The sequence below is a fragment of the Ruditapes philippinarum genome, unplaced genomic scaffold (genome assembly GCF_026571515.1).
Source record: "Ruditapes philippinarum isolate M1 unplaced genomic scaffold, ASM2657151v2 ctg5037_1_1_1_1, whole genome shotgun sequence".
NCBI lineage: Eukaryota > Metazoa > Mollusca > Bivalvia > Venerida > Veneridae > Ruditapes > Ruditapes philippinarum.
In genome coordinates, this window is record NW_026863259.1 from 17,904 (window position 1) to 42,231 (window position 24,328).

A 24,328-nucleotide genomic window follows, 5' to 3' on the forward strand; every position below is an offset into this window, starting at 1 on the left:
TTAAAAAAGTATGATGTGTTTGAACATTTCATGCTGGTAATAGTGGATTGAATTACTATCTACCACTTGTTAAATAGTTCGAAATTACTAATAACCAACTACCAGCTAGTAGGTAGTTTGTTATCCGAATATCCAACTACCAACTACCTACCAAATTGACGCTCATCAAAAATGAAATGGGCATTTTAAAGTTGATCCAAATATTGATCCTGATCCTAAAATTAATCCTGATTATTATCTGATTAGTTTTGTATTTGTTTTGTTATTTGCTAATATCATCCCGAAATAGGCTTGATTCTGTATCATTTAATTTAAGGAAAATACGATCAACTTTGTTTTGATAAAACAATGATCATAAAATCGGGATCATTTGATCCTGTTCTTGATCTTTCGTAATTAAGTGAACACGGGGTCAAATAACATACATACGAATAACGTGAACGAACATATATTTGGTGATTGCGAGATTGAGCGGTCGTGTTGCGACGTTTTAAAAACGGTAATGGGAAATGGTGCAACATTTAATGCCATTATTGCTACATTTAACGGCAAAAATATTTTGAGACATTATAGCGGCGGTTGCGACATTCAGCGGCAATAGTGTGACAGTAAGCGGTAAGTGCTTCTTAAGAGTCAGTCATTGCGACAATGCATAAAAGATATGCCAGGTCCAGATTGTGACACGGATGTGAGGACAGTAGAGCATAACCCTGTAAATTATCAGAAGACAGTACGTGCATAAACACCTATCGATCCTTGAAAACCAACACATGAGCCTTATTCTTTGAATGGAACATATATAGAATAATTGAAATATACAGCAGATTTTTATTGCAATATAAATTCATTTCAGATATCTAAGATATTGTGAAGTAATTGACTGGATTCTGGCTAAAGTGATGTCCTTGCAGAAGTTCGGTCATTTCAGGCGCCTGACCGCATGTTTGGAACGCAATCTATAATAATTGATGGAAAACATTTAACCATTTTGAACATCTTTATTGGACTTGTCCATCGTTCAGTGAGATTTTCCATTATTTTCCAAATATGTATTGACCGCATAGCGAGCAGTGCAGACTATAAGATCAGCTGGAATGAATCCTGGTCTGTACTGTTAGCAGTGCTAGATTCTGGAGCGAGGCTAATTGTTATATAAATCATATAACTTAATTTACAACAAATACAAACCTATTTTTATAGTTTATATTCCTTATCAAGGGCATTGAATCTAAAAATGATAAGAATTCTTTTCAAAGACATTTTTATTATTGGTGTCTCATCACATTTCCCAAAAAATTACTCATTGACCATATAGCTGAACCAACTTTTGCGTCTTAGAATTAAAATTGTAGAACACATGTTTGCCCATTCTATAGAATCAACAATATATTTATTTCTGGCGCTTTATCATTTTTGTTGGTTTGGTTTTAAGGCGCAACTAAGACCGAAACAGGAAAGATGGTTTGGCTTACCTCGTGTGTTACAAACTTAAAGCAACACCAGGGGTCAAAACAACCTCACCTGCTGGAGCTAAGAGATGCATAGACTCCAGTAATTCAAAACAATTTAGTCGCTTCTTGCGCGAACGCAGGGATAACTGGTATCTGCAAATTTGATGTCTTAACCCTCAGCCACAAGGATACGCGTTATCACCTTACCATGAATTAAGACATTTCAAGTCAGATAGTTTTATATTTCCCGTGACAACATTAACTATGATTTGACAAGATAACGTTTTGCTACTAAATTCATTTCTCAATTTTAATATCAATGCAATACAGATATAATGTACATCAAACAGAAAGACAAATGAAAAGATGGAAAAAAGCTAACTTATACTTACATAAAATAGCTGTAAAATGCCTCAACGAAATTGGTCGAATTCATAAGAACATTTATTAAATGCTTACCTTGAACCCATCACTTGTACACCCGAGAAACACCCCTGAGAGACTGCCAGCTGACGAATAAAGTCCGTGGTCAAAGCTTGCTATAGGTGTGTCGTACGGTATAGGATTCGAGCTTGCACAGCGTGACATTACCTGAATATTTAAAATATGACATCTTGACAACAGATTGGTATACAAGTTGTAATGTTTGTATTTAAGTTTGCAGCTTTTTAAACTAAATAATGTAATTTCAAAAAATATGGATGAGCCAACTCTCTAACGTTGTTTAAGCTTGCGGTCCGACCCTTTTGGTTTTTAAAAACAACTACAACATCCATGTTAAAACTGTAAACTTATTTGTAAATTCTTTCTCCTATGTGAACGCAAACCATGTGGAATCCGTTTTAATAGAAAGAAAAACAATCAAATACTATTAAACTAATAAAAATGGATCTGACGAATTCGCCACAATCGAGAGTCTGTCTCAGGAGTGACTTTTGTTTCTTTAAATTAAAGTCAATAAATATAAGAAGGATGATAATTTAGGTATTGTTAGAATATTATAGTTCAAACAAGCAACCATTTGTGTGTATTTATTATCTTTCAAAAACTGAAAACGTGCAACCATTCGTGAAAAACAAGAACGCACGTTGACACCCTGTTTCCATGTGGCTGGAGTTGTAGGTACATCACATTCCGTGAGAACAAACGCTTCGTGAGACGCCTGCTGTCCGTGCGCACATATTGAAGCGTTTGGGTTAGAAACAGGAGTTTGATAAGCAACTGCCACAATGGTGCTGACGTGGTTACAGCGATAGAAAATTGGTGCCGCTAAAACATGGAAAAAACATATCTCAGTACTTTTTTGTACTTTATATTGAAGTGTTCTGTTCATGTAATGTTATTTGTAGAAAATCAAAATAAAAATACAATTTAAGAAAAACAAAACTTTATCAAGTTGGCGCAGAAATTTCGGGAATGAAAAGCAAACTTTGTCCACTTTCCGGTGTCTTTTATGCTCAGAGATTAAATATATGTACGCATTTTAATCACGCATAGTTCTGCGATCAAAGTTGATTGTACCATACATTGCACAATGAACTAAAGGTATTAATATGCCATGCTTTAGCCCCCAGCCACTTTCGCGCATGAAATAAGGTGTTACGGGAGACTCCGGATTATATTGAAAATAGATATTCCTAATTTTCAAATATGATGATTTCAAAATTATGCACATGGCGTTTCAACCATTGTTTTAAATGTCTTTATAATAATCAGTTGGTATGATTTAACAATGTCAAGGAAAATAAAACGGAAACTCCGTTAAACAGGTTCGATTTGGTTTGATTCAAAGGGGTAAGATATAAAGAAATAAAGATACCTTGATTTTGAACTTGATATTTTTATTGATATTTTTATTGTTTACAACGATTAAAAGTTTCATTAATGTTTATTGTTTCATTTCAACTGATATCATGGCCATGGTCTCCGTAAAAAGTCATTGCATGGTCTTAGATGTATGCAAAACTTAACTAACCGCCTATAAACAGAAACTGTTATCAACTAGTCAACAACGTTTAAAAAAAAAACTTTTTGGAGCTGAGCGCGTGAAAAAAGTTGATTTGATATGACATGTATATCATTCAATCGAAACTGATCAACTGATCAACTGAATTCAACTGAATGCTACTGAATTCAACAAATACTGTTCTTTTGATAACCAGCAAGCTTTGTAGATGTGGAACAAATTTATTTGCAACGTTACCCTTTTCCCACTTATATACGTATAGTCATCTTTTCTATTCTCTATAGTTTACAATTTCATTTGTCTGAAACAGCATCCTTTTATCGGCGACTATGTTTATTTTTATTTGTTTAATGCAAGATTGTACAAGTAACCTTTGGAATTGCATGTTTAGGCAAATTGCGTTCTAGATAGTGGAAGAATGCTCGAATACTATTACTTATAATAAACGGTGTGACAACAGTGTATCTTAGAAATGTACCTTTTAGTCAAATAATTGATATTATTTCATTTTTATTTAATTCAAACGCATGAGAATACCCCACGATTTTGATAATCATCTTAAAATATGCAGCAAAAAAATCAACGTGGAGTCAATATGAATCACTGTTTTCCTATACTGTTTAAATCTTGACGTTTACGGACAGTAATTTCTTGTTTACTAGGTGACTTAGATTTAATACCGGTAAATGGAGCGCTTGTTGTGGTCGGCACGGTTGTGGTCGGTGCTACTGTGGATGTTGTTGTTGTAGTAGTAGTTGTTGTTGTTGAAGTCGTCGTCTTTTTTGTTGTTTTTGCTAAGAGAGTCAATAAACAGGAATTATTTTAGTTTTATTTATCCAACATCTATATATATCTACATTCCTTTCATTTATCTACATTCTTCCTGTAAAAGCAACACGCCTTCAGCTTTATGCTGATTTTCATGAAAACTTTGAAAATTGTATTAAAGAATAAAATATTGTCAAGTTAACAAAGAAAGTAATTTACACATTGCAAACGGCACGTTCAATCCAAGTACAAATTAAAAATACTGCATGAGGAAAATGCCCTGATTGAGAGTCACGCAGTAGAAATATGGTGATAAATACTGCAAGGTCAATCATTCATTGCATATAATACGTAAATCATTACTTGAATTGTGAATATTTTACTTTTCTTAAAATCTTAGTTAATTTTTCTCAAGGTTGATTTTCTTGGTGGATTTTGACTCATCTGGAGACATGCAGTTTGAATATAAATAATGTCCTCGTTCATCCTATTATATGGTTTTATTTTATTAATTTGAATGATCACCATGTCATATATTAATCGTCAGTTATGAACATGTATCTAAATATTACATTTGTTTTTACGAAATTTTCCCTTGAAATAACAAAAAAAATACCCGTTGATATTTGTTGATCGCAATGCTGACCATGCCATCCATGGTTACAATTACAATGGTATGAGAAACCAAATAAACTCGTATATATACTGTTATGTGCGCAAACTCCGTGCACGCAGTAGATATTGCCGCAATGCGTTGTGCCACTTGCTGCCGAGTGAAAGGTTTAAAGCTATATCTTATGAAATATTTTTATTATATCTATACATACTGAACTTCCAGTTATAACATAGATGGCTTATACACAAAATATTGCAAGTAAACAAAATAAATTGTTCGGATCAAAAATATTACTTTTGCTTTTTTAAGAAGGGTTTCATCCATTTTGCAATGATTTTGCTTTTAATTAAAACAATATTATTTCATATTTATTTCATACAAGCATTTGGAAGTATTCTTTTTTATTATTAAAAAATGTAAGCAGATACATAGGCTACAGCTATAGGTGTTTATAAATTTGAAATAAAAATAAAGAAAAAAGCAATTTACGTGCTCCTTATTTGGAAAAAGCTCGTTATTTTGGGAAATACATGTAATTCTAAAGCATGCGACGAAATGTCAGCGTAAGTTTAAAAATATATAATAATTTTGGTAGACTCAAAAGTACTACCACACATGTCTTTTTGTGAAACATTTTAAGCATGGCTTTGTTAAAATGAAAATAAATAGATATACGATTATCAACTATGACTAACGTGCCCTCTGCCATTGTTGTAATTCGTACACGGTCCGTTGGTTGTCTTCAGAATTTCTATTGCACAATTATTTCAAATATTTCTTTATAGAATTGTCTGACATCTCATAAAGGCAATGCATATAAAATCCCCTGTATAACCTACTTTGTTTTCATTGTAAAACAGGCAATCCTGTGTTGAAGAACACCCCCGAAAAATGTCACCATTGGAATAATCAAAGGGCTGCAGCTCTATGGTATTTTCTGATTTTTGCAATCTAAATCATACTGACTATCTGTATGTACTTTCCTTTATAAGTTTATTTTTATATAATATAATTCATCTTACGCAGCGACAGCGTTTTGATTTTCTTCTATAACAGTTTGAGATTGATACATATGGAATTTTGCATGAAAAAAAAAATAGAATTGCCTCGACTAGGATTTTAACCATAGGCCTCTCACACTCTCAACAAGACCGCTTACCTCTGCACCACGGCGAAGTTATACATATGTACTTTGAATAAAAACGAATACTTTATGTAATTCTAAATTGAGAATTTCCATATCGTGTTTGTAATCCTTATTAATTTCGAGGTATTTTGTTCACGATAAACCTATTGTTTAACACTGATGAAAATAATTTAGCGAAAATCTTCTCGCCAAAACAGTCCGACATGTATATATTCCACTACTCGACAGTCAGATTTATTTGTGTACTACGTTCTGGAGTATTCGGTAATCGACATAGCTAAAATAGCATTTTCATTGATTAAAATGATATTCATGATAATCCGAAGCTTTACGGAAATAGCCGAACATTTTTCATTGGGTAAAAAAGATATTCATCCGCGAAATTTGTGATTGTAACCTCATATTTCTGTTGACTTATCTAAACTTTTAATGCTCTGTAATTCGTTAAATGCCTTCATTAAAAATTATTCTTTCTTTTAAATTGCTGGTTTTTAAGCAGTTTTGAGTGAGAACTGCTTTGCGTTGTTAGGACTGTGAGGAAATTTTGTGTTAGACCGTGGATGTTATATAGCTATGTATTTACTGATCTTACGATCAGAAAATACAAAAACCACTTTTTAACAAAAAAACATTTATTAAAAAGAAAAAAAAATCCAAATAAAGACCACTTGTCAATAAAAGCCAAAGGAGGCCTATCCTTTCAATGGCTATTGATCACAGTTTGACTGTTTTGGTTTGAATTTTTTTATGTACATTTTATGATACTTAAGGGAAGGGCATTCACTTATGTTGTTAAAACTTGTTCAACACTTTTAACCTTTATAAAAAAATTTATATGTAAAAAATATGACTTAAGATTATTAACAAAAAGCAATTAAATATGATCAAACTGAAAATCAACAAGTCCCTATGTCAGTGCTCAGTGATCTAGAATTACCGGGAATCCATGATCACTTAGTCCAATCCCCGGCTAGATGGGATTTTTCATATGTATTTGCATTTTTTGTGTTACTAGTTTGAATGTTGGCTGACCATTAATCAATGCAGCCCGACATGTTTATATAATTATACGCATTTTTCTGTGATGTTACTTACATGTATATTGCTGTGTACAGTACGTTCCATGCCATCCTGAATCACACTGACAACGATCACTGTGCATGATGACTTGATACACATTTTCCATGGCTACCACAGTGACCGTGACAATAGTCACTCGTTTGCGTGTGTGACCCGGAAACTGAAAATGAAGTTTAAAATACCGGTATCTCAAGATGGTATTCTGGAGCTTGTATTTGACTCAAGTAAAATTCAACTAGGCTAAGATCTCAAAAAAAAACTTCTTTCGGAGGTAAACGATAAATCACTGTGTCGTTACTTCAGGACAGATGCATGACGGCGATTTTAAGTGTCAACAAAGGTATAGTGTTGTATTATTGTATATATTTTGCAAAATCTGCATCAAAAATCGAATAGTTTGAAATAGTAAAACTAAGAAAAGGAAAATGTCAGCGTGAGTTTAGAAATATAAAATATCACTTTTTGGTAAATACAATAGCTCTACAAATAATAATTGTTGGGTTACATTTTTAGTATTACTTTGATAAAATGAAAGTAATAAATGTACGATTAACAACGATACGATATGTACGAGTCACGTGCCCTCTGTCGTACATAGTCCATTGATTTTGTTCAGGCATTATCTTTTGAATTATCTATTGTATTATTATTTCAAATGTTTCTTTATAGAATTGTATGACATTTCATCAAGGCAGTGTAGAAATAAGAGCGCCTGTATAACCTTCTATGGTTTCAACGTTAAACATGTACAGACAATCATGTTTTAAGACCAACTCCGAATAAAGGTCACTATGTTAATAAAGACCACTTGTAACAAATATCCATTGATTAATGGAAGAACTACCTCCAAATAAAGACCACTTGTCAATAAAAACCATGGTAGGCTTATCCTTTCAATGGCTATTGATCACAGGTTTAACTGTGTTTGTTTATACATTTTATGATACTTAATAGACGCTGGGCTAGCATAACCCCCCTTACCCCCCCCCCCCCTAGGTATTTTTGTACACCTATATAGTATTGAAGCTTAGGGTATGTTCTATCGATTGGCACTTGTTGTTCAGCTGAAACGTTTACCATGAATCCAATAGAACAAGTTGATTATCTCCCCTTGAATCATATTTTTTCTATATAAATTTTATAAGAGTTCTTCATACATCTTTTCTATGGCGAAGTAAGTTTGTGATCTAAACATTGTTTTGAGTTGTAAATATATGTTTTATGATTTATACAAAAAAATTAAGTTTTAACATAAAAAATAACATAATTAATGGTGTCCGCCATTTTAAAATGGCCGCCAATTATTGAACAGATAAACAATTCATAACAATATTTAATGTATTTATACCCATTTATAAATAGTTTAATGTAATTATTAAATATTTATGAAATGCTTAGTTGAACTAACTCTTTGCTAGGTAGAATTTTAAATAGTCTGCTCTTGTATATTATTTCAATTTTATAGAGATATGAACATAATTGGGGGGGTCGATTTGAGCTGCCTTTATAGTTCGATAAGATACATGTACTTTTAATTGAATTTCATGCGAATATTGACTTTTTGTCCTCTCTAGAAACTTTATATACTCTCACTTATATGAAAAACAACTTAAAAAGTTGGTAGTTGACTTATCCGTTCCGTTCCTGCTTCTGTATTTTATTATGACTATATTGAATAGTAAAGCTTACCCGCACCAAATTGACTATTTGACAGAAAGGCTGTATTTTCATATGACTATATTGAATTGTAAAGCTTACCCGCACCAAAATGACTATTTAATTGACAGAAATGCTGCTCTTTGAGTTCCATCAAGGGAAACTGTTCTTACTCTTATTTTATTCAGTTGGTAGCTTTTCATTATTATTAGAATGATAATTGAGATCAATGCATTACATTTCATTATCATTGTTACTCCCCTTTAAAAAATATTACTTCCCATATTTTCATTGCGCCATTAGAAAAAAGCAGAAGTATAATGGTATGCTTCTCCCTGAAAATCAATTGTTTTATAGTGATTTTGTTGATTAAATCTATCTTTTTTGAAATGCAACACAGCATATGACAGCATAATACACTGATGAATCATTTCGGACATTGTCAGTAATACTCTCAGATTTTGGAGTTGAAAACTGTGTAACAGTACTCTTGATCAGGACATTGTTCCCCTGATGCAATTTCTGCGAAAAGCAATTTGATAACACATTTGTGCTGGGACCATTTCCATCTAATCCATCTAAATAACAACCCATACTGCACACAGAATTGTCATTCAAGAAAGAGAACAGTCGTAAGATGATGATGACACTAAAAGAGAACAAACATCCACTTATATATCAAATATACAGGCGACTAAGGCACGCACTGTTAAATACAATCCTGAAGAATTGGCTGAATTATTTGGAAATAAGAACCATTTATCAATACTTTTTGGCAAAGGAAATGTTTCCGGTTTTGCTGTTCCATCTGAACTTCTCTGGTTCATGTGTAGATGACAAGCAGATTGTTGGGCTGGCTGGATCTCTCGAACCTCTGAGTTGCAAGATCAAACGTCCTCTACATGTCTACCAATGTATTTGAACTGCCCAAAGTACAAAAAATGCCAGTGTTCAGAAAAATATAGAAATTTTAAGTGTTCCAAGAGCTCTAAACCAACAGTACACATTTGTGACCTTTGATTTGGCTGCTGCTAAAAGGCATATTCTTTAGTATGGAAAATCCAACAAAGTACAGTGATACTATCAAACATTTAGGGGCTTTTCGTTTGCTTGGTTCATACCAGGAAGTCGTTTCTAAGAAATCTTGATAGAGAAGAGTGAATGTGTTAATGTGTTTACAGTTGAAGCTCCCGAAAGACTGCTTTTTGAAGATTTTGTAGCAGCAGTTATCCAAATCCACAACTCTAGTGCATTGGAAGATATTAACCAAGCGTTAAATGTGCTAGCTGAGAATCAAAGACATGAACACCTTGTAGGTGTGTTAGCTAATGATTCTGTTTTTGAACTTTATAAGAGGTATCAACAGTTCACGGAAGACGTCGGAAATGGTCACTTAGGGAAGAAGGCACAGTTTTGAATGGATTTATTGTTAAGATTTGGCTTGTTCTTCGTTTTATGAGAGCAACGAAGGAAAATGATTTTCACCTATACATATCAACATTATAAAATATGCTACAATTATTCTTTGCATATGATCATCAAAACTATGCAAAATATCTATCTAACTATGCAAAATATCTATCTGTATATGTTCTTATGTTAAGCACACCCAGGATCAAGAGAGCTTCTTCAAAAATGCTGTTAATATAACTATTGAGCAAATAATAAACAAACATGCAAAGACTCGTAGAGGCATAATAGGATTTAGCAGAAACTTTGCTGCCTACTACAGATGGAGTTAAACACAACACTCGAGAGCCAGCTATGTTGAGGCTACATTCTGCATGGCCGGCATATCATCAGTGGATTCTTCACACATTGATACACAACCAGCAAATATAGCAGCATTTGAAAAAAATGTCACGAAACTCAAAGAATCAATAACTAACTTTATGAATTCATTTGTAACAGATAATAGGGATGTGTTGTTCTGTTTTAGTTCAGGGGCTCCTGCACCAGAAAAGATCGAAAAGAGTCTGCTTGATTCCTATCGAAATGGACTTGAGGCACACAAAAAGCTCGTCCAAGAACGTCTGGTTGATAAAACTGTTAGTTTGTATGCTCCACTGAAGAAGCAAAACTGTAAAACATTTGCCGATACAAAGAAATTTAAGAAAGTGGCATAAACTCAGAACAATCTTATCGAAGATAAGGCCGCTGGCAATATCTTCGGTCAGCTTATCATGTTATCAGATCGAAATGACATTATCCTTATAAGACACTAACGTACCCGCTTGGACCAGTCCCTTGGTCTCTAGCTTCAGCAGATGGCTTACCAACAAAGACTGCCAAGGCAAAACTATTGCATGATCTCGAAGGCGATTTAAAAATATACAATGAACAGAGGTCAGGTAGCAAAAACATGATATACATATATCTTCAAACACTTTCTTGTCTCCCTTCATCCTTTAAAGACGCACGGAAAAAGATTTTGAGATTTTACTAAAATGTGAGCGTGCAGACTTAGTGACAGATGCATACAAAACAGAATTTATCAAATCTGCAAAAAGGTCATGAAGTGGAATGAGTGATACATACCTGATAAATTGCAACAAAACCAAAGTTTTGGTAAACTGAAAAGGTTTTGTTTGTTATAATGATAAAATTAAGAAACAATTGATAAGATTTACATTAGAGGAATTGTTAATAAGTTAAATATGCAGGGAAATTGGATGGAAGGAGAATCTTGTGCTTGTGAAGTTTGTTTGTTTGTTTGTTTCATTTTACCCCTTTTCCTAACAGTATTTCAGTCATATTGGCGGGTAGTTTCTTAACCATCGTTCCTGGAGAGTTACAACAGTACTAGACTACCTTCCTCTGTGCTAAACTACCAAAGCATCTCCCGGGGATCAAACTCAGACATGTGTATTCCTCCAAAGTAAAGATGGAAAAGTAGAAGTAATACCAGATCTACATACGTCTCAGGAGGAAGCCGATACATGAATTATGTTACATATGCAACATGCGGCTAAAAATAATGACAAAGCAATAATTTTACTTTCTCCTGATACTAATGTTATGGTATTACTTCTAACGTAAGCACCACAGTCTATCAACAGTTTAATACTTTTTGACACTGGTGTGGCTTATAATAGAAGACTGTTAAAAGTGAATAAAATCATTGGTAGACTAGGAGATCTTTGGAAAGCATTGATTGGGCTACTTATTTTCACCGGATGTGATACCACGAGCCCTTTTTTATAAGGAGGGGGAATTATAACCAGTTTTCAAGAGAATGGGCAAGAGTGTTGATATTCAAGAAGAAGATTTCAAAATTCTAGAACAGTTTGTTTGCATTTAATACAGGAACGGCAAATAAAGTATCTTAAATAAGTTGCGCATTGACATTTTCAGACAAAAATTTAGACCAAATGCAGACATACTTACAATTACCTATGTTATTGACTTGCATTCAATACCACTATATCTTTCCACATTAAAGATGCATTTTTTAGATCAAATTACCAAGTATTTGTGTGGTGAATTGCCTATTGCCAATTCCCAACTATTCCAAGTCCTAATAGATATGGGTGGAATACTAGTTCAACCGCAGGTCTTACATATACACTGTACCTGGACAGTACAACCACCAGAATTAATTGAAATCATAGCTAATAAAAATGCAAGTGAAGTGTTAGAAGATGATCAAAATGAAGAAGGTGATCTAGAGGAAATTGAGATGGAAATTTATATTGATGTCATTTTCGAAGAAGATTTCGAGTAATAATTAGTATGTGACAAAAAAGCTATATTGTAAAACATTGGAAAAGTGGGGGGGGGGGGTAATTTATATCCTTTAATAGCATTATTATTAAACCAAATTGAACAACAAAAAGTCTATTTAACTTCTATAATATTTATACAAACAATTTTTTTTATAATTAAGTGATGATTTGCTTTTTTCAAACAAAACCACAAAGTTTATATTAAAATGTTAATAAAATAACAGGAAAATGGCGGCCATTTTGAATTTGGCCGCCATTTTGAAAAGTAATAACATCAATTAATTATGAAGTAAATCATTTTATAGACCTTGTCTATGATCTAAAACAAAAACCGACCACATAACAATTCATTTGGTTAAAAAATTAATGGTTATTTCAATTAGGCTGTTTTTTTAAGAAATTGTGACAGGGGCAGATAATTCACATTGGCTTGTGTCTTAATGGTAACGTTTCAGTCAAACAACAACTTGCAAATGTCTTCCTATATGTTTATCTTTAAAACTACATGGGTCCCATAAAATAGACAGAGGGGGTAACCTTTTCCATTTCTAGCTCATACTCTATAAGGGAAGAACAGTCACTTATCTTGTAAGAACTTGTTGTTCAACACTTTGACCTTTATTTAAGTTTTTATACATGTATGTAAGAAAATATGACTATATATTGTAAACAAAGAGCAATTAAATATTATCAAACTAAAAAGCAAAAGTCCCCAACAAATATGTCAGTGCTCAGTGATCTAGATTTACTTGTAAGCCGATGATCACTTAATTCATTCCCGAGCTGCATGGGATTTTCTATATGAATTTGCATTTTGTGTTACTAGTTTGAAATTTGGCTGACTATTTATCAATGTAGTCCGATATGTCTATATAATTACAGTAAAAACCCTCAATTAAGACCACCATCGGGACTGAACCAAAGTGGTCTTAATTGCGGGGTGGTCTTTATTGTGGATATTCTTATCATTGCTTACACACGTTATGACCAGGGCCTATTTTAGTCATTTTGTATGGAATCAATATGTATCTTAACCTACAATATGAAAGTAGGTTATAATGTTACATCTGATGGAAAGAAAACATATTTCTGAAAAAATTTAATATCAAATTTTCTTTGTTCTGTTTTCAATAGTAATTGTTGTATGATGTACATAATTCACGTATCATATCAGACATTATTTCTTCACAAAACAAATGTGCATAAAGCAACATTAAACCACTATGAAATTATTATTCTCACCTTTTTTCATTAAATATCCCATAAATAACAGTTTTTGACACCTTGTGTAATCAAGTGTCATGCCTAAGAGCAATAAAGCAGATATATAACAACATAACAACACATTTAAGATATAGGAAGGTGTTAATTTGAATATCAGTGGTCTCAATAGTGAGGTCAAATAAAGAACAAAATAATGAATTGGGACTGAATTTGTTGGTCTAAAAAGTGGATTTATATTCTGGATCATGTAACCATTGAAATACAGAACAGAAAATTCCGTTCTTTTAAAAACTGGTCTTAAAAGCGGGGTGGTCTTAAATCCGAGGTGGTCTTTAGTAGGGATTCTACTGTATACGCATTTTTCTGTGGTGTTACTTACATGTATATTGCTGTGTACAGTACGTTCCATGCCATCCTGACTCACATTGACAACTATAACCATGATGATCAAAATGACTTGATACACATTTTCCATGGCTACCACAGTGACCGTTACAATAGTCATGCGTTTGCGTGTGTGACACGGAAGCTGAAAATGTAGTTTAAAATAGTGGTATCTCAAGATGGTATTCTGGAACTTGTATAATTCAGCTTAGCTAGGATCTCACAAGACATTTGCACTCCTGGCACGCTTGTCGCTGAATTTAAGTGTCAACAATCGTATAGTGTTGTATTATTATGTATTTTGTAAGCTCTGCATCTAATATCAATACCATGCAGACACGGGAACGTAAAGTTGATGAATTTACATTTGAACTAAAGTTATGGTGGCAATTTCAAGTATTTGATTGGACTGTGGAAGAATTGCTATTGCTCATATCTTAATTTAAACAGCAATCCGGATTAAAAACAAATACGTTTTAAGTAAACGTTATGTCTAGAATGAAACTAAACCAGAATTTAACGAAATATAGGATATTTACTGCTCTGTTGTAAAGGAGGTAGTCATGCAGCCAATGAGGTATATAATTAAAATATATGAACACTTTTTCTTACTTTACTTTTACATGTTTTAATCACTGTTTAAAGACTTTTATTTATTTTCCAATTTTAGCTTTTTACCTGTTATTACTGAATAAAACCACTTTGTTTAAAAATTACATTCATAGTAAATTTTAAATGTTTAAATTTTTTACATAGCCAAAAAAGGGGGTTTTTAAATTTTAAAATTTAAAATATTTTGATTTTTAAAAGGGCCCCTTTTTTTTAAACCCCAACATGGCGGTCAATAAATTCCAAAACGTTTTGAGCAAAGTCAGGGTGAAAAAATTTCGTCAACCGGCCTGTCTCAAAAGACCCGGGTCTAAAACCCAACATTGGGCATACATGTGTTAGAAATTTAAACAGCTTTGGGACATACGGGGTTTTTAAATTTTTCCTACGGTTTGGGTTTAATTATAAAGTATAAAGGCTAGGGTCAAATAAAAATTACTCAAGAAAACTTTCTGAGGTTAAAGATCAAATAGGATTTTTGATAAAACGCGTAAAGAGGCCATGTTTTGTTATAATTGTTGTTGTTGTTGTTGTTGTTCAAAGATTTCAAAGCAAGAACACAGTATGAGTACATTGTTCTAAAAGATTGAGTAAACCTGTGGTATTGAACCGTTTTTAGCAAAAACACTTGCATATATTTTGCCTAGCCCTTCACCTGCTGGCGACAACTATATTTACGCATGTCGAGATCAGCCGTGTCGTCTGATCATGGCCTGTACTGTTTGAAATTTAGGTCGTATGCTAAAAAAGATGGTTTTGGCCAAATTTGCAAGTCCATTATATTTAAAACGTGGTAAGGGATAACATTCGTCGTCATCTTCACTGACTGTCTTAAAGTTCTTATGGACGAAGTATGATACATTTACTCCATCGGAAATTTTAGGGTTTTTGAAGCTTGGGTTCTTTGGGCCCCTTAAAAAATTATGGGGCGTCCAAACCCAAAATATTTTCATTACATAAAAATTAAAGTTAAAAATAAAAATCCCAGTTTTCAAAAAAAAAATTTTGGCTTTTTTAATATTTTATTTCAAATTTAAAAGGAAAAAAAATAGTAAAACTTTAATTTTTTATTTTAACGTGCATTTTCCAGTTCACAGTGCGTGCCATGCCACCCAGAGGCACACTGACAGATGTAACCGTGGCCAGATGAGTGATGTACACAGCTGCCATGCCGGCTGCATTGTCTATGGCACTCGTGATCAGAAGAGTATGCCCCGGAAGCTGAACATATAACAAAAATACTAAACAGTACATGTAAACCTTTGTAGAACGACGCGAGAATGACGGCGGATGAAAGTGACAAATAATGTGCGTTAAAATCAGTTTGATTCAAATATTTGTTTCATGCTGTATTTTAGTTCGAATAATTTAGTGAATGCGGAGCGAAGATATATTTATAAATATGACGGTCAAAGTAAAATAATCTATGTCATTGAAAGCTATTGAGGTATTTGCTACTTCAAAATGCCAGCGGCAATCTTACATACATTTTAAAAGAATACAATTATAACAGATGTACGTGATGGACAAACAAATATTTGATTAGTTATAGCATCAGTATGTATATAAATAGCAAAATAAAATACACGAAAAAAGTTTTAACTATCTATTTATTTATTTTTTTATTTTTTTGTTTTTGTTTTTATAATCGACTGATATTTGTTCTTTACCATTGACAATTAGTTACTGGTATGCTGAAAGGCAGTTTCATTTAGTGAACAGTTAACTATAATGTTAAATTATGCTTGGGGGTAAATAGCTTTTTAAAAAAGGGATATAAAAAAGGAAATTATTTTAATTTCCATTTCCTGAACATTGAAATTTTGGGAAAAAGGGACTATCAAAAATTGGACATGTTTTTTTTCTGTTCAGTAAAATTATTTGTGGTGTGCGTTTTGTGAAAAAAAAAGCTTGCTCTAGACACGGGTTTTAAAATTGAAGTTTGTGTTTTTACATGCCCAATTTAACGAAAAACCGTTAAACATCAGGGAAAAGGGGCATATCTCACGTGTATTGGTTGGGGAAAAAAAGGTCTCCTTTCTTTTGGGCCCAAATAGGGTTTCGCCCTTTATATAAAGGGAACCCGCTGTATTTTTTTTTTTATACGGGCGAAAGACATTTTTAATAAAATTATTTTTGTTTAGGGGGAAAAAAAAAAAATTTTTTTTCATCTTTCACACGGTGGTGTAAGAAATTTAAAAGTGGTGTGGAATCAGTAAAAGATGCATCTCATGCACACTGTCCGAAAACTGCAACTTCGCCTAAACTGGTTTAGGTAAAGGATATGATTTGCTACTGATTCGAGACTTACAACTAGGTATAAAGTTAAATGCGTTGGAAAATCTGTAAGAGCCGCTCATCCAATTCTCAGACGTGATTTAAAAATGAGAAGGATAAGTGCCAGATGGATACCACATCTCCTTACAAAAGAGCAAAATCTTGCTCGGGTAAGAATATCCAAACAATTATTGTTGAAACAGTTCCCTTAATTCAACTATAGATCTTTTGCAAATATCATCACTGGTGATGAGACGTGGGTTCACTTTTATGAACCCAAGGGAAAGATACATAACAAAATATGGGCAACCAAAGGAAGTATAGACCGTGCATAGCAAAACGGATCATGAGTGTCAAAAAGGCCATTTTTGTAATTTTCTTTACCAATCAATGTCCTACTATTCAAATTGCCGTACCAGAGGGTAAATCTGTAAATGCCAAGTTTTACAAAGGCAAGGTCTTTCATAAACTCAAGAAATATTTTAAAAACCGTCGACCAGCAACTGGTCTCCGTGGTGTCAGGTTGTTGCATAACAATGCTTCGTCACACAAATCGGCCATTGTACGAGACTATCTGAAACAAGAAAAGGTTTTCGAGCTTCCTCACCCTCTTTATTCGCCAGATCTTGCCCCATTTGACTTCTACATATTTCCGAGGCTCAAAAACACCCTACAGAAAGAAAATGTCAAAAGCGAAAAAATCTCGGTTAGGCTATTTTCCAGGGTCTGAACAGTATATCTCGAAAATATTATAAAAACGCATTTAAAATGGATTAAAGACTAAAACTTTGTACATTTGTATATCACATGGTAGTGAATATTTTGAAGGATTGAGATAATTATTTTGGTGCTGTTTGTTAAGCACTTCTGAAAACTGAACCAGTTGCATTCATATTTGAACATCCCTCGTAATTTATTGTATTAAATCTACAGGAAAGATAACTTTATAAGTTTTTATGAATTAAGTAACAGCCTTAAACTCCATGTTATTGAAATCGGACCAAATAAGGAGACTCAATAGAGAGTGCCTTAGTCCTAATTCAAAGTTTTGAATAGACCATTAATTTTTTCCGTATACAAACATGGACATATAGCAACAAAATTTGATAAGATGAGGATGTTATGCAAAAAAAACCTGGTACACGTGTATTTGAATTAGGTTTATCGATCTAATATTAATCAAGTTTTATCAATCAGTGACTGTAGTATGCTTTATCATTTACCCAGGGTTGTTAAGTACAAATATACTAACAATATAGCAAAACTAAAACACTGATTACTCGTAGACTTATACTTTTTAAAACAGAATAACATAATTTTTAAGTATTAACTTTAAAGCAGCAAACCTCAAGGTTCACGCTTATTTTCATGAAATCTTTGTATTTTTAAAGTAATATATTGTTATTTGCATATTGCAAACGGCATATACAATCCATGTTAATTGTCAAAAAGCTGTCAAAATCTGCAAAATAGGCCTATATGCGTTAGTCGCACAGTAGAAATATGTGTTTTTTACTGCAAAATCAGTAATTAATCGAACATAACAAGTAAAGTATTACTTGAATCTTCAATCTTTTTTTAACTTTTTACTTTTCTAGATATATTAGTACATTTTTCTCAAGTTTGATTGTCTTGAAATGTCTTGGCTCAATGGGAGGCATGCAGCTTTAAGTGCCAAAGACAATAACTCAGCTATAATAATGGATTAATGCAACTTCTACTACCGCAATAAGCAACAATCAGTCTAAAGACCAAACACGTATAAGGAATTCGAAAGATTGGAATCGGCTCATTGATCCGAAGGAATGAGGAACAATTAAAATAGGTGTCGGGCGGCATGTATCGGCATGCACATTACTTAACACCGACTGTTGAATTTACGAACTTACGTATTATTTCGTGCGAACAGTGTGTTCCCTGCCCAGCCACTGCTACACTGGCACTTGTAAGAAGAATTCAGAGTCTCTCACAACAATGTCCATGATGACAGTGATGTTGACAGTGCAGCTCAAGAGCATCTGTAAATCAATAAAATGGTCGTGGTTTTGAGTAACATATTATTATACAGAGTATAAACAAAATAGCTGTAACACGTTTTCGCGAGAATATTTTCAATCAAGCTTAAATAAAAATTGTTTGAAACTAAAACAAAATCGGCATGATCTATGAAACATTTTTATTTTACACTAATACAATAAAAATAAAGAAAGTGATTGTAAATAGTAATAATAGTCAAATTAGGTTTCGGCGGATTTGTACCGGTCGCAACACTTCTTAATTATAACTTTTTTTAATTTCTTGAATGGATTTATTCAGCTCCCATTTTTGGTACCGTCATTTTTTTATTTTTTTGAGATGATTCTATGAACTTACGTAAATCTACTTGCGAACAGTCAGTTCCCTGCCAGCCAACGCTACACTGACACTTGTATGTAGAAGCATGTACTCTCACACAATGTCCATGTTCACTACCCGTGGGTGTTTACCCCTGCCCCTAAACCAAACTGAAAAAACCCAAAACAAAAAATAAAAAATTTATTTTAAAAATCATTATTTCCCTTTGAAAAAGTAAATGGGGTTAAAACTTTGGGGTGCAAGAAAAAATTTTAAACCCATTTTCGCGAGTCTTTTTTAAAATTTTAATTTAAAAATAAAGATAAAGTCCTTTTTTATTGTGGGGCAATAATTTTCCCACTAAATTATTATTAAGTAACCCAGAAAATTTTTTTTAAAGGGCTACCAAAAGGGAAAAGATTTAAAAGAGGCCCAAAGCCCTCTCAAAAATCGTGAAGTAAAAAAACCCCCTTAGCTTATTTTAAAACTTAAAAAAACTTTTTTTCGTTTTTCCCTTTTTTTGGTGCCCCAAAAATAAGCATTTTCCGATTGTCCTGTTCAACTAGATATTTTAGGGAGGGGCTTGAGAGGGGGCTGTGGGGCTTCTATCCACGAATGCTGCTCTTTTTCATTATCTTTGTTATTCGTTACATTAACTTTCTTCGAAGAATAGTTTATGTGCACCTGGCACAATTTGTCTGGTAAAATGTTTTCAGGTCACAATATGTCAAAGTCTATATTCTTTTAAGGCTGTTTTTCTATCTTGTAAGTTTTTAATGGTTATTAATGTTTTGTTATAAAAATGTTCAAGATAAACATAATGTTGTATATGTCTTCTTTCCAAATGTCTAAAAAAGTTCACATTCAACTTGTGATGTCAAATGATGTTTACTCAAAATATGCTTACCACCGCCTGGAGCTGTGCACAGTTGAAACTGTAGAAATACAATTAAAGTCACAGAAACTGTAATTGAAAGAGAAAAAAACATTGACTAAACATTATAATTTTGGCGTTCTTTTGTTTTGTTTTGTTTTTCTTTGCAGTGAAATAAGAAAATATTTGAAATAAAATTTGTATCTCATTGTTTAAAATTGCATTTGCATTGAAATAACTTTCTTTTTTTATGTGATTCGGAAGTTCACAATTTGATACGGGAAAATTTAAAATCAATACAGGTGTTGGAGCAGTACCCCTAGAACGCTTGCAGAAGTGGTGATCGATAAACAATAAGAAGAATAACAAATTTTCGTGGTGTTTTTGTTGTTGTTGATGTTGTTGTTGTTTTTTACATTTTACTGTCATTATTTTGGTAAAAAGACGAATTAGGCGTCTTTAAAAAATACTTTTATTGAATTATAAATTAAATATGTTTTTATTATGGATTATAGTGACCGAGGACGAGAAGATTTCCTGTACGGGGAAAACCCCCGAGATACCACAAAAACCTGATATTTCCACATAACAGTCGAATTCGATATATTATAACTGTTTTAATATCGCATGATAAACAAAAAATAGGAATTAAGATTGAAGAAAATAAGAAAATAAGATTGACAAAAAATTTCAATTTATGTTTTGCTTCCCTTAAATTAAATCCCCCCACGAAACTTCTGTTACTTTTTATGGTACATGTGCACATGTAAATGACAAATTTTTTCTTCTCTATTTCAATGAAAACGAATATTGTTATTTTTTTTCGGGGACTTGACATTGAAAAAATTGCATGCGAGAATATCTACTCATGAAAATGTTTATACAGACAGTTATTCCTTGCACCTATAATTACATTCAGGAAATAGGATTATGAGACCTATAAACAAGTTCAAGCCCCAGAAAAAACTTTTTCTAAACTGACAACCAAATCCATAAAGTATTTTTATGGCATGGTGCGGCGATTTTTCTTTGATGTTCCTAAGCTGTTGTATGCCAGTAATATTGGTAATCACGCACATTGCGATGTCTCAGATAACGCACACTCCTTAAGAAAAAGTGTGCGTTGTTTCAAATAAAGCACAGTCATCTAAGTACACTTGGTTCATGCATTTCCGTGACCGTAGACAAAAACAGAAGGGTCAATGGACGATACCAAAATTTAGGCTGGATAGAAAAACGAATATATTCAGACTGGGGAAAGGTAATGGGGTACTGCGGACTGGATATGGCTGTCAGTTTAGAAAAAAATTTGTCCGGGGCTTCAACAAACTTGTTTATATTATTTATTATAATAAATTTACAAACATTACGTAAACCGTAAATTGTTTTTCATTTCTTTTCATTTTTTTATTATTTTTTCTTATAACCATATTTTTTATTAAGGCAATGAAATACAAAACGTTTACCTTGCAAGTTTGGCAAATTTCACCATTGTTGATTTTGGGCGCTCTAATCGCTAATGAGATATTACAACTTATGACTTACATGACAGTCTTGCGGCAAGGAAGTACAGTTATGGGTCGACTCTAGATAAGGAAACGTGACATTTTATAGCTAAATTAGGGACAGTTGCTACAAATAATGTAAGCTACATGAAATGCAAAAACATTAAGGCCTTGCCTAGCTTGATTGTGAATTATCTAGACTTGATTTGATCATCAACAGAGAAAATAAACATATTTAAGTGCACATGACTCTAAAATGAGATCGTAATACCTATTTCATTCTCGATTATTTTCTGTACATCTTTTCTGTTTTCACAAAGATAACCATGGCCCAAATTTTTTAAGGGGGAAAAAATAATACGTGTTTTATTAGAATTTGGTTTCAGTTTTCCCAAAAACCCTTTAATTTTTGATTTTCTTTGTCAAACTATGGGGGAGATAATAATTTTCTGTCCCATTACATTTAAAAATAAATCGCTGTGGCTTTTAGGGCATGGGGCCCCGATATCATACCCCACCCTTTAACCCGTTCGGAGGAAACCCATTTTTAATTTGCGATTTCAAAACAGGACAAAACATTTCAAAATCTGTATATTTCGCCTAGGTATTTTTAAAATAAACCAGATTTAAGGGAATTTTCAAAAGTAAGTTTTTCCAAACCAGTATCGTGTATATATTTAATTTCCCCCGGGCATTGTTTTAAAAAATTTCCCCCAATTTTAAAAAGGTACTGCCGTCTAGTTTCTGGTCAACCTTTAATTTATCTTTAGGCCCTTGACAAACGTAAAAGGCAAATGGAAGCGCCCTATTGTTCATGGTTTTTCTCGTGTCGTCTTAAACGATGCGCATACATCATGTACATCGATGCATAACACTAATAAAAAAGGCATACATGAATATTTAACTACATATAACTTAGATCATGATGAGATAGAAAATTGAATATTCTAGTTTTAGTATAGTTTATTTCAAACAAATTCACAGTATATATACAAATAATACCAATTACCAATTTACACAGTACAGGCATGAATTATTGAGAAAGGATTGGCCCCTTAGGTGAGCTTTTAATAGCACTTTCCTTAATATGTCTGTTAAATTGATAAATCATGATGTGTCGAATAAGACCTACTAGTATTCCGAATAATTCGCGCTGATAAAACTCAACGAGGAGCCGACTTAGCGCAGTAAATAAATATTAACAGAAACCATATTTTTATCATAATTTTTCGTCGCTTAAAGTTTTTAAAGCATTATTTCTTCAGAAACAATATGTTGGGGTTTTTTGCTTTTTCAATAGAAAATGATACGAAAAGCTTTGGCTTTAATGGCTTTATTTATTTTTTATTATTATTTTCTTTTTATTTTTTTATAGAATAATTATAAGAAGTTTGTTGAACAAATTGACTCTAAACTGTTTTTCTGTGGTATAAAATGCATAGTAGTATAAATAAGTGCATGCACTTTCTCCCAACATTTAAACATTTCGGAAAAATCATTTCCTGGATATTGTGTCTTTCTCTGAGAAAGCGAAAACGAAAATGTTCACAATACATGTAATTGATGTTTAAAGTCATTTATTGGATTGAATCTACAGGAAAGATAAACTGATTTTAACAGCCTTAAACTCCGTGTTATTGAAATCGAACCTAACTATGAGTCTTGATTTGGAGTACTTTAGTCCTAAATGGACTTTTTAATAAACAACAAATTTCGACAAGATGACGAGCTAGGCTATTCAAATAACCTAGTAATTGAATTAGGTTTATCGATCAAATGTTTATCAAGTTTTATCAATCAATGACTGTGGTATGCTTAATCATTTACCCAGTGTTGTTAAGGACAAATATACTAACAAAACAATGCAAAACTAAAACACTGGTTACTCGTAGACTTACACATTTTTAAAACAGCACTCGAAAATGCAAAAGATAGTTAATCATATGTGGGTAAAAAAATATAAAACTTTATTTCATGACAAAATTCTCAACCACATTGTCGATATGGCGTCGAATCATATGCTTACAATATTAGAAATTATCTTTAAAGCACAGTTTTTATGTATTAACTTTAAAGCAGCAAACCTCTAGATTAACGCTAATTTTCATTAAATGTTTGTATTTAAAAGTAAAATATTGTACTTAAACATATGTTATCCATGTAAATTACTAAAAAGCGGTCAAAATATGCAAAATTACCCTTACTGCGTTTGACGCGCAGTAGAAATATGGTGATAAATACTGCAAAATCAATCATTAATCGCACATAACAAGTGAGCAATTACTTAATCTTCAATTGTCTCATGTTCGATTGTCTTGAAATGTCTTGGCTCAATGGGAGGCATGCAGCTATAAGTGCCGAAGACAATAACTCAACTATAAAAATGGTTTAATGCAATCTACTACCGCAATAAGCAATAATCTGTCTTTAGACCAAATAAAACGTACATGTATTAGGAAATCGAAGCATTGGAATCGCTCAGTATTCCGAAACAAATACTAAAAGGAATGAGAACAACTAAAATAGGTATCGGACGGCATGTTTCGGCATCAACATTAATAAACACCGACTGTTGAATTTACGAACTTACGTATTACTTCGTGCGAACAGTGTGTTCCCTGCTAGCCACTGCTACACTGGCACTTGTAAGAAGAATCAGAGTCTCTCACACAATGTCCATGATGACAGTGATGTTGACAGTGCAGCTCAAGA

At 32.9% G+C, this 24,328-nt stretch overlaps 1 protein-coding gene across 4 annotated transcripts; it reads right to left on the reverse strand.

Moving 5' to 3' along the window:
* Positions 1–816: 816 nt before the first annotated feature.
* LOC132721631 (uncharacterized) lies at positions 817–24,328 on the reverse strand. Of its 4 annotated transcripts, XM_060705956.1 has the most exons (10): positions 19,277–19,375; positions 18,793–18,921; positions 15,704–15,847; positions 14,013–14,162; positions 7,044–7,188; positions 4,802–4,951; positions 4,098–4,211; positions 2,539–2,720; positions 1,911–2,042; positions 817–956 (listed from the first exon to the last, which is right to left on the reverse strand). In XM_060705956.1, the coding sequence occupies exons 3-10, from the start codon at positions 15,794–15,796 to the stop codon at positions 858–860; spliced, it is 1,065 nt and encodes a 354-aa protein (XP_060561939.1). In that variant the 5' UTR covers positions 15,797–15,847; positions 18,793–18,921; positions 19,277–19,375; the 3' UTR covers positions 817–857. The 4 variants fall into 4 exon arrangements, with proteins under 4 accessions (XP_060561939.1, XP_060561940.1, XP_060561941.1 ...); XM_060705957.1 differs by lacking the exons at positions 18,793–18,921; positions 19,277–19,375 and adding an exon at positions 24,207–24,328; XM_060705958.1 differs by lacking the exon at positions 14,013–14,162.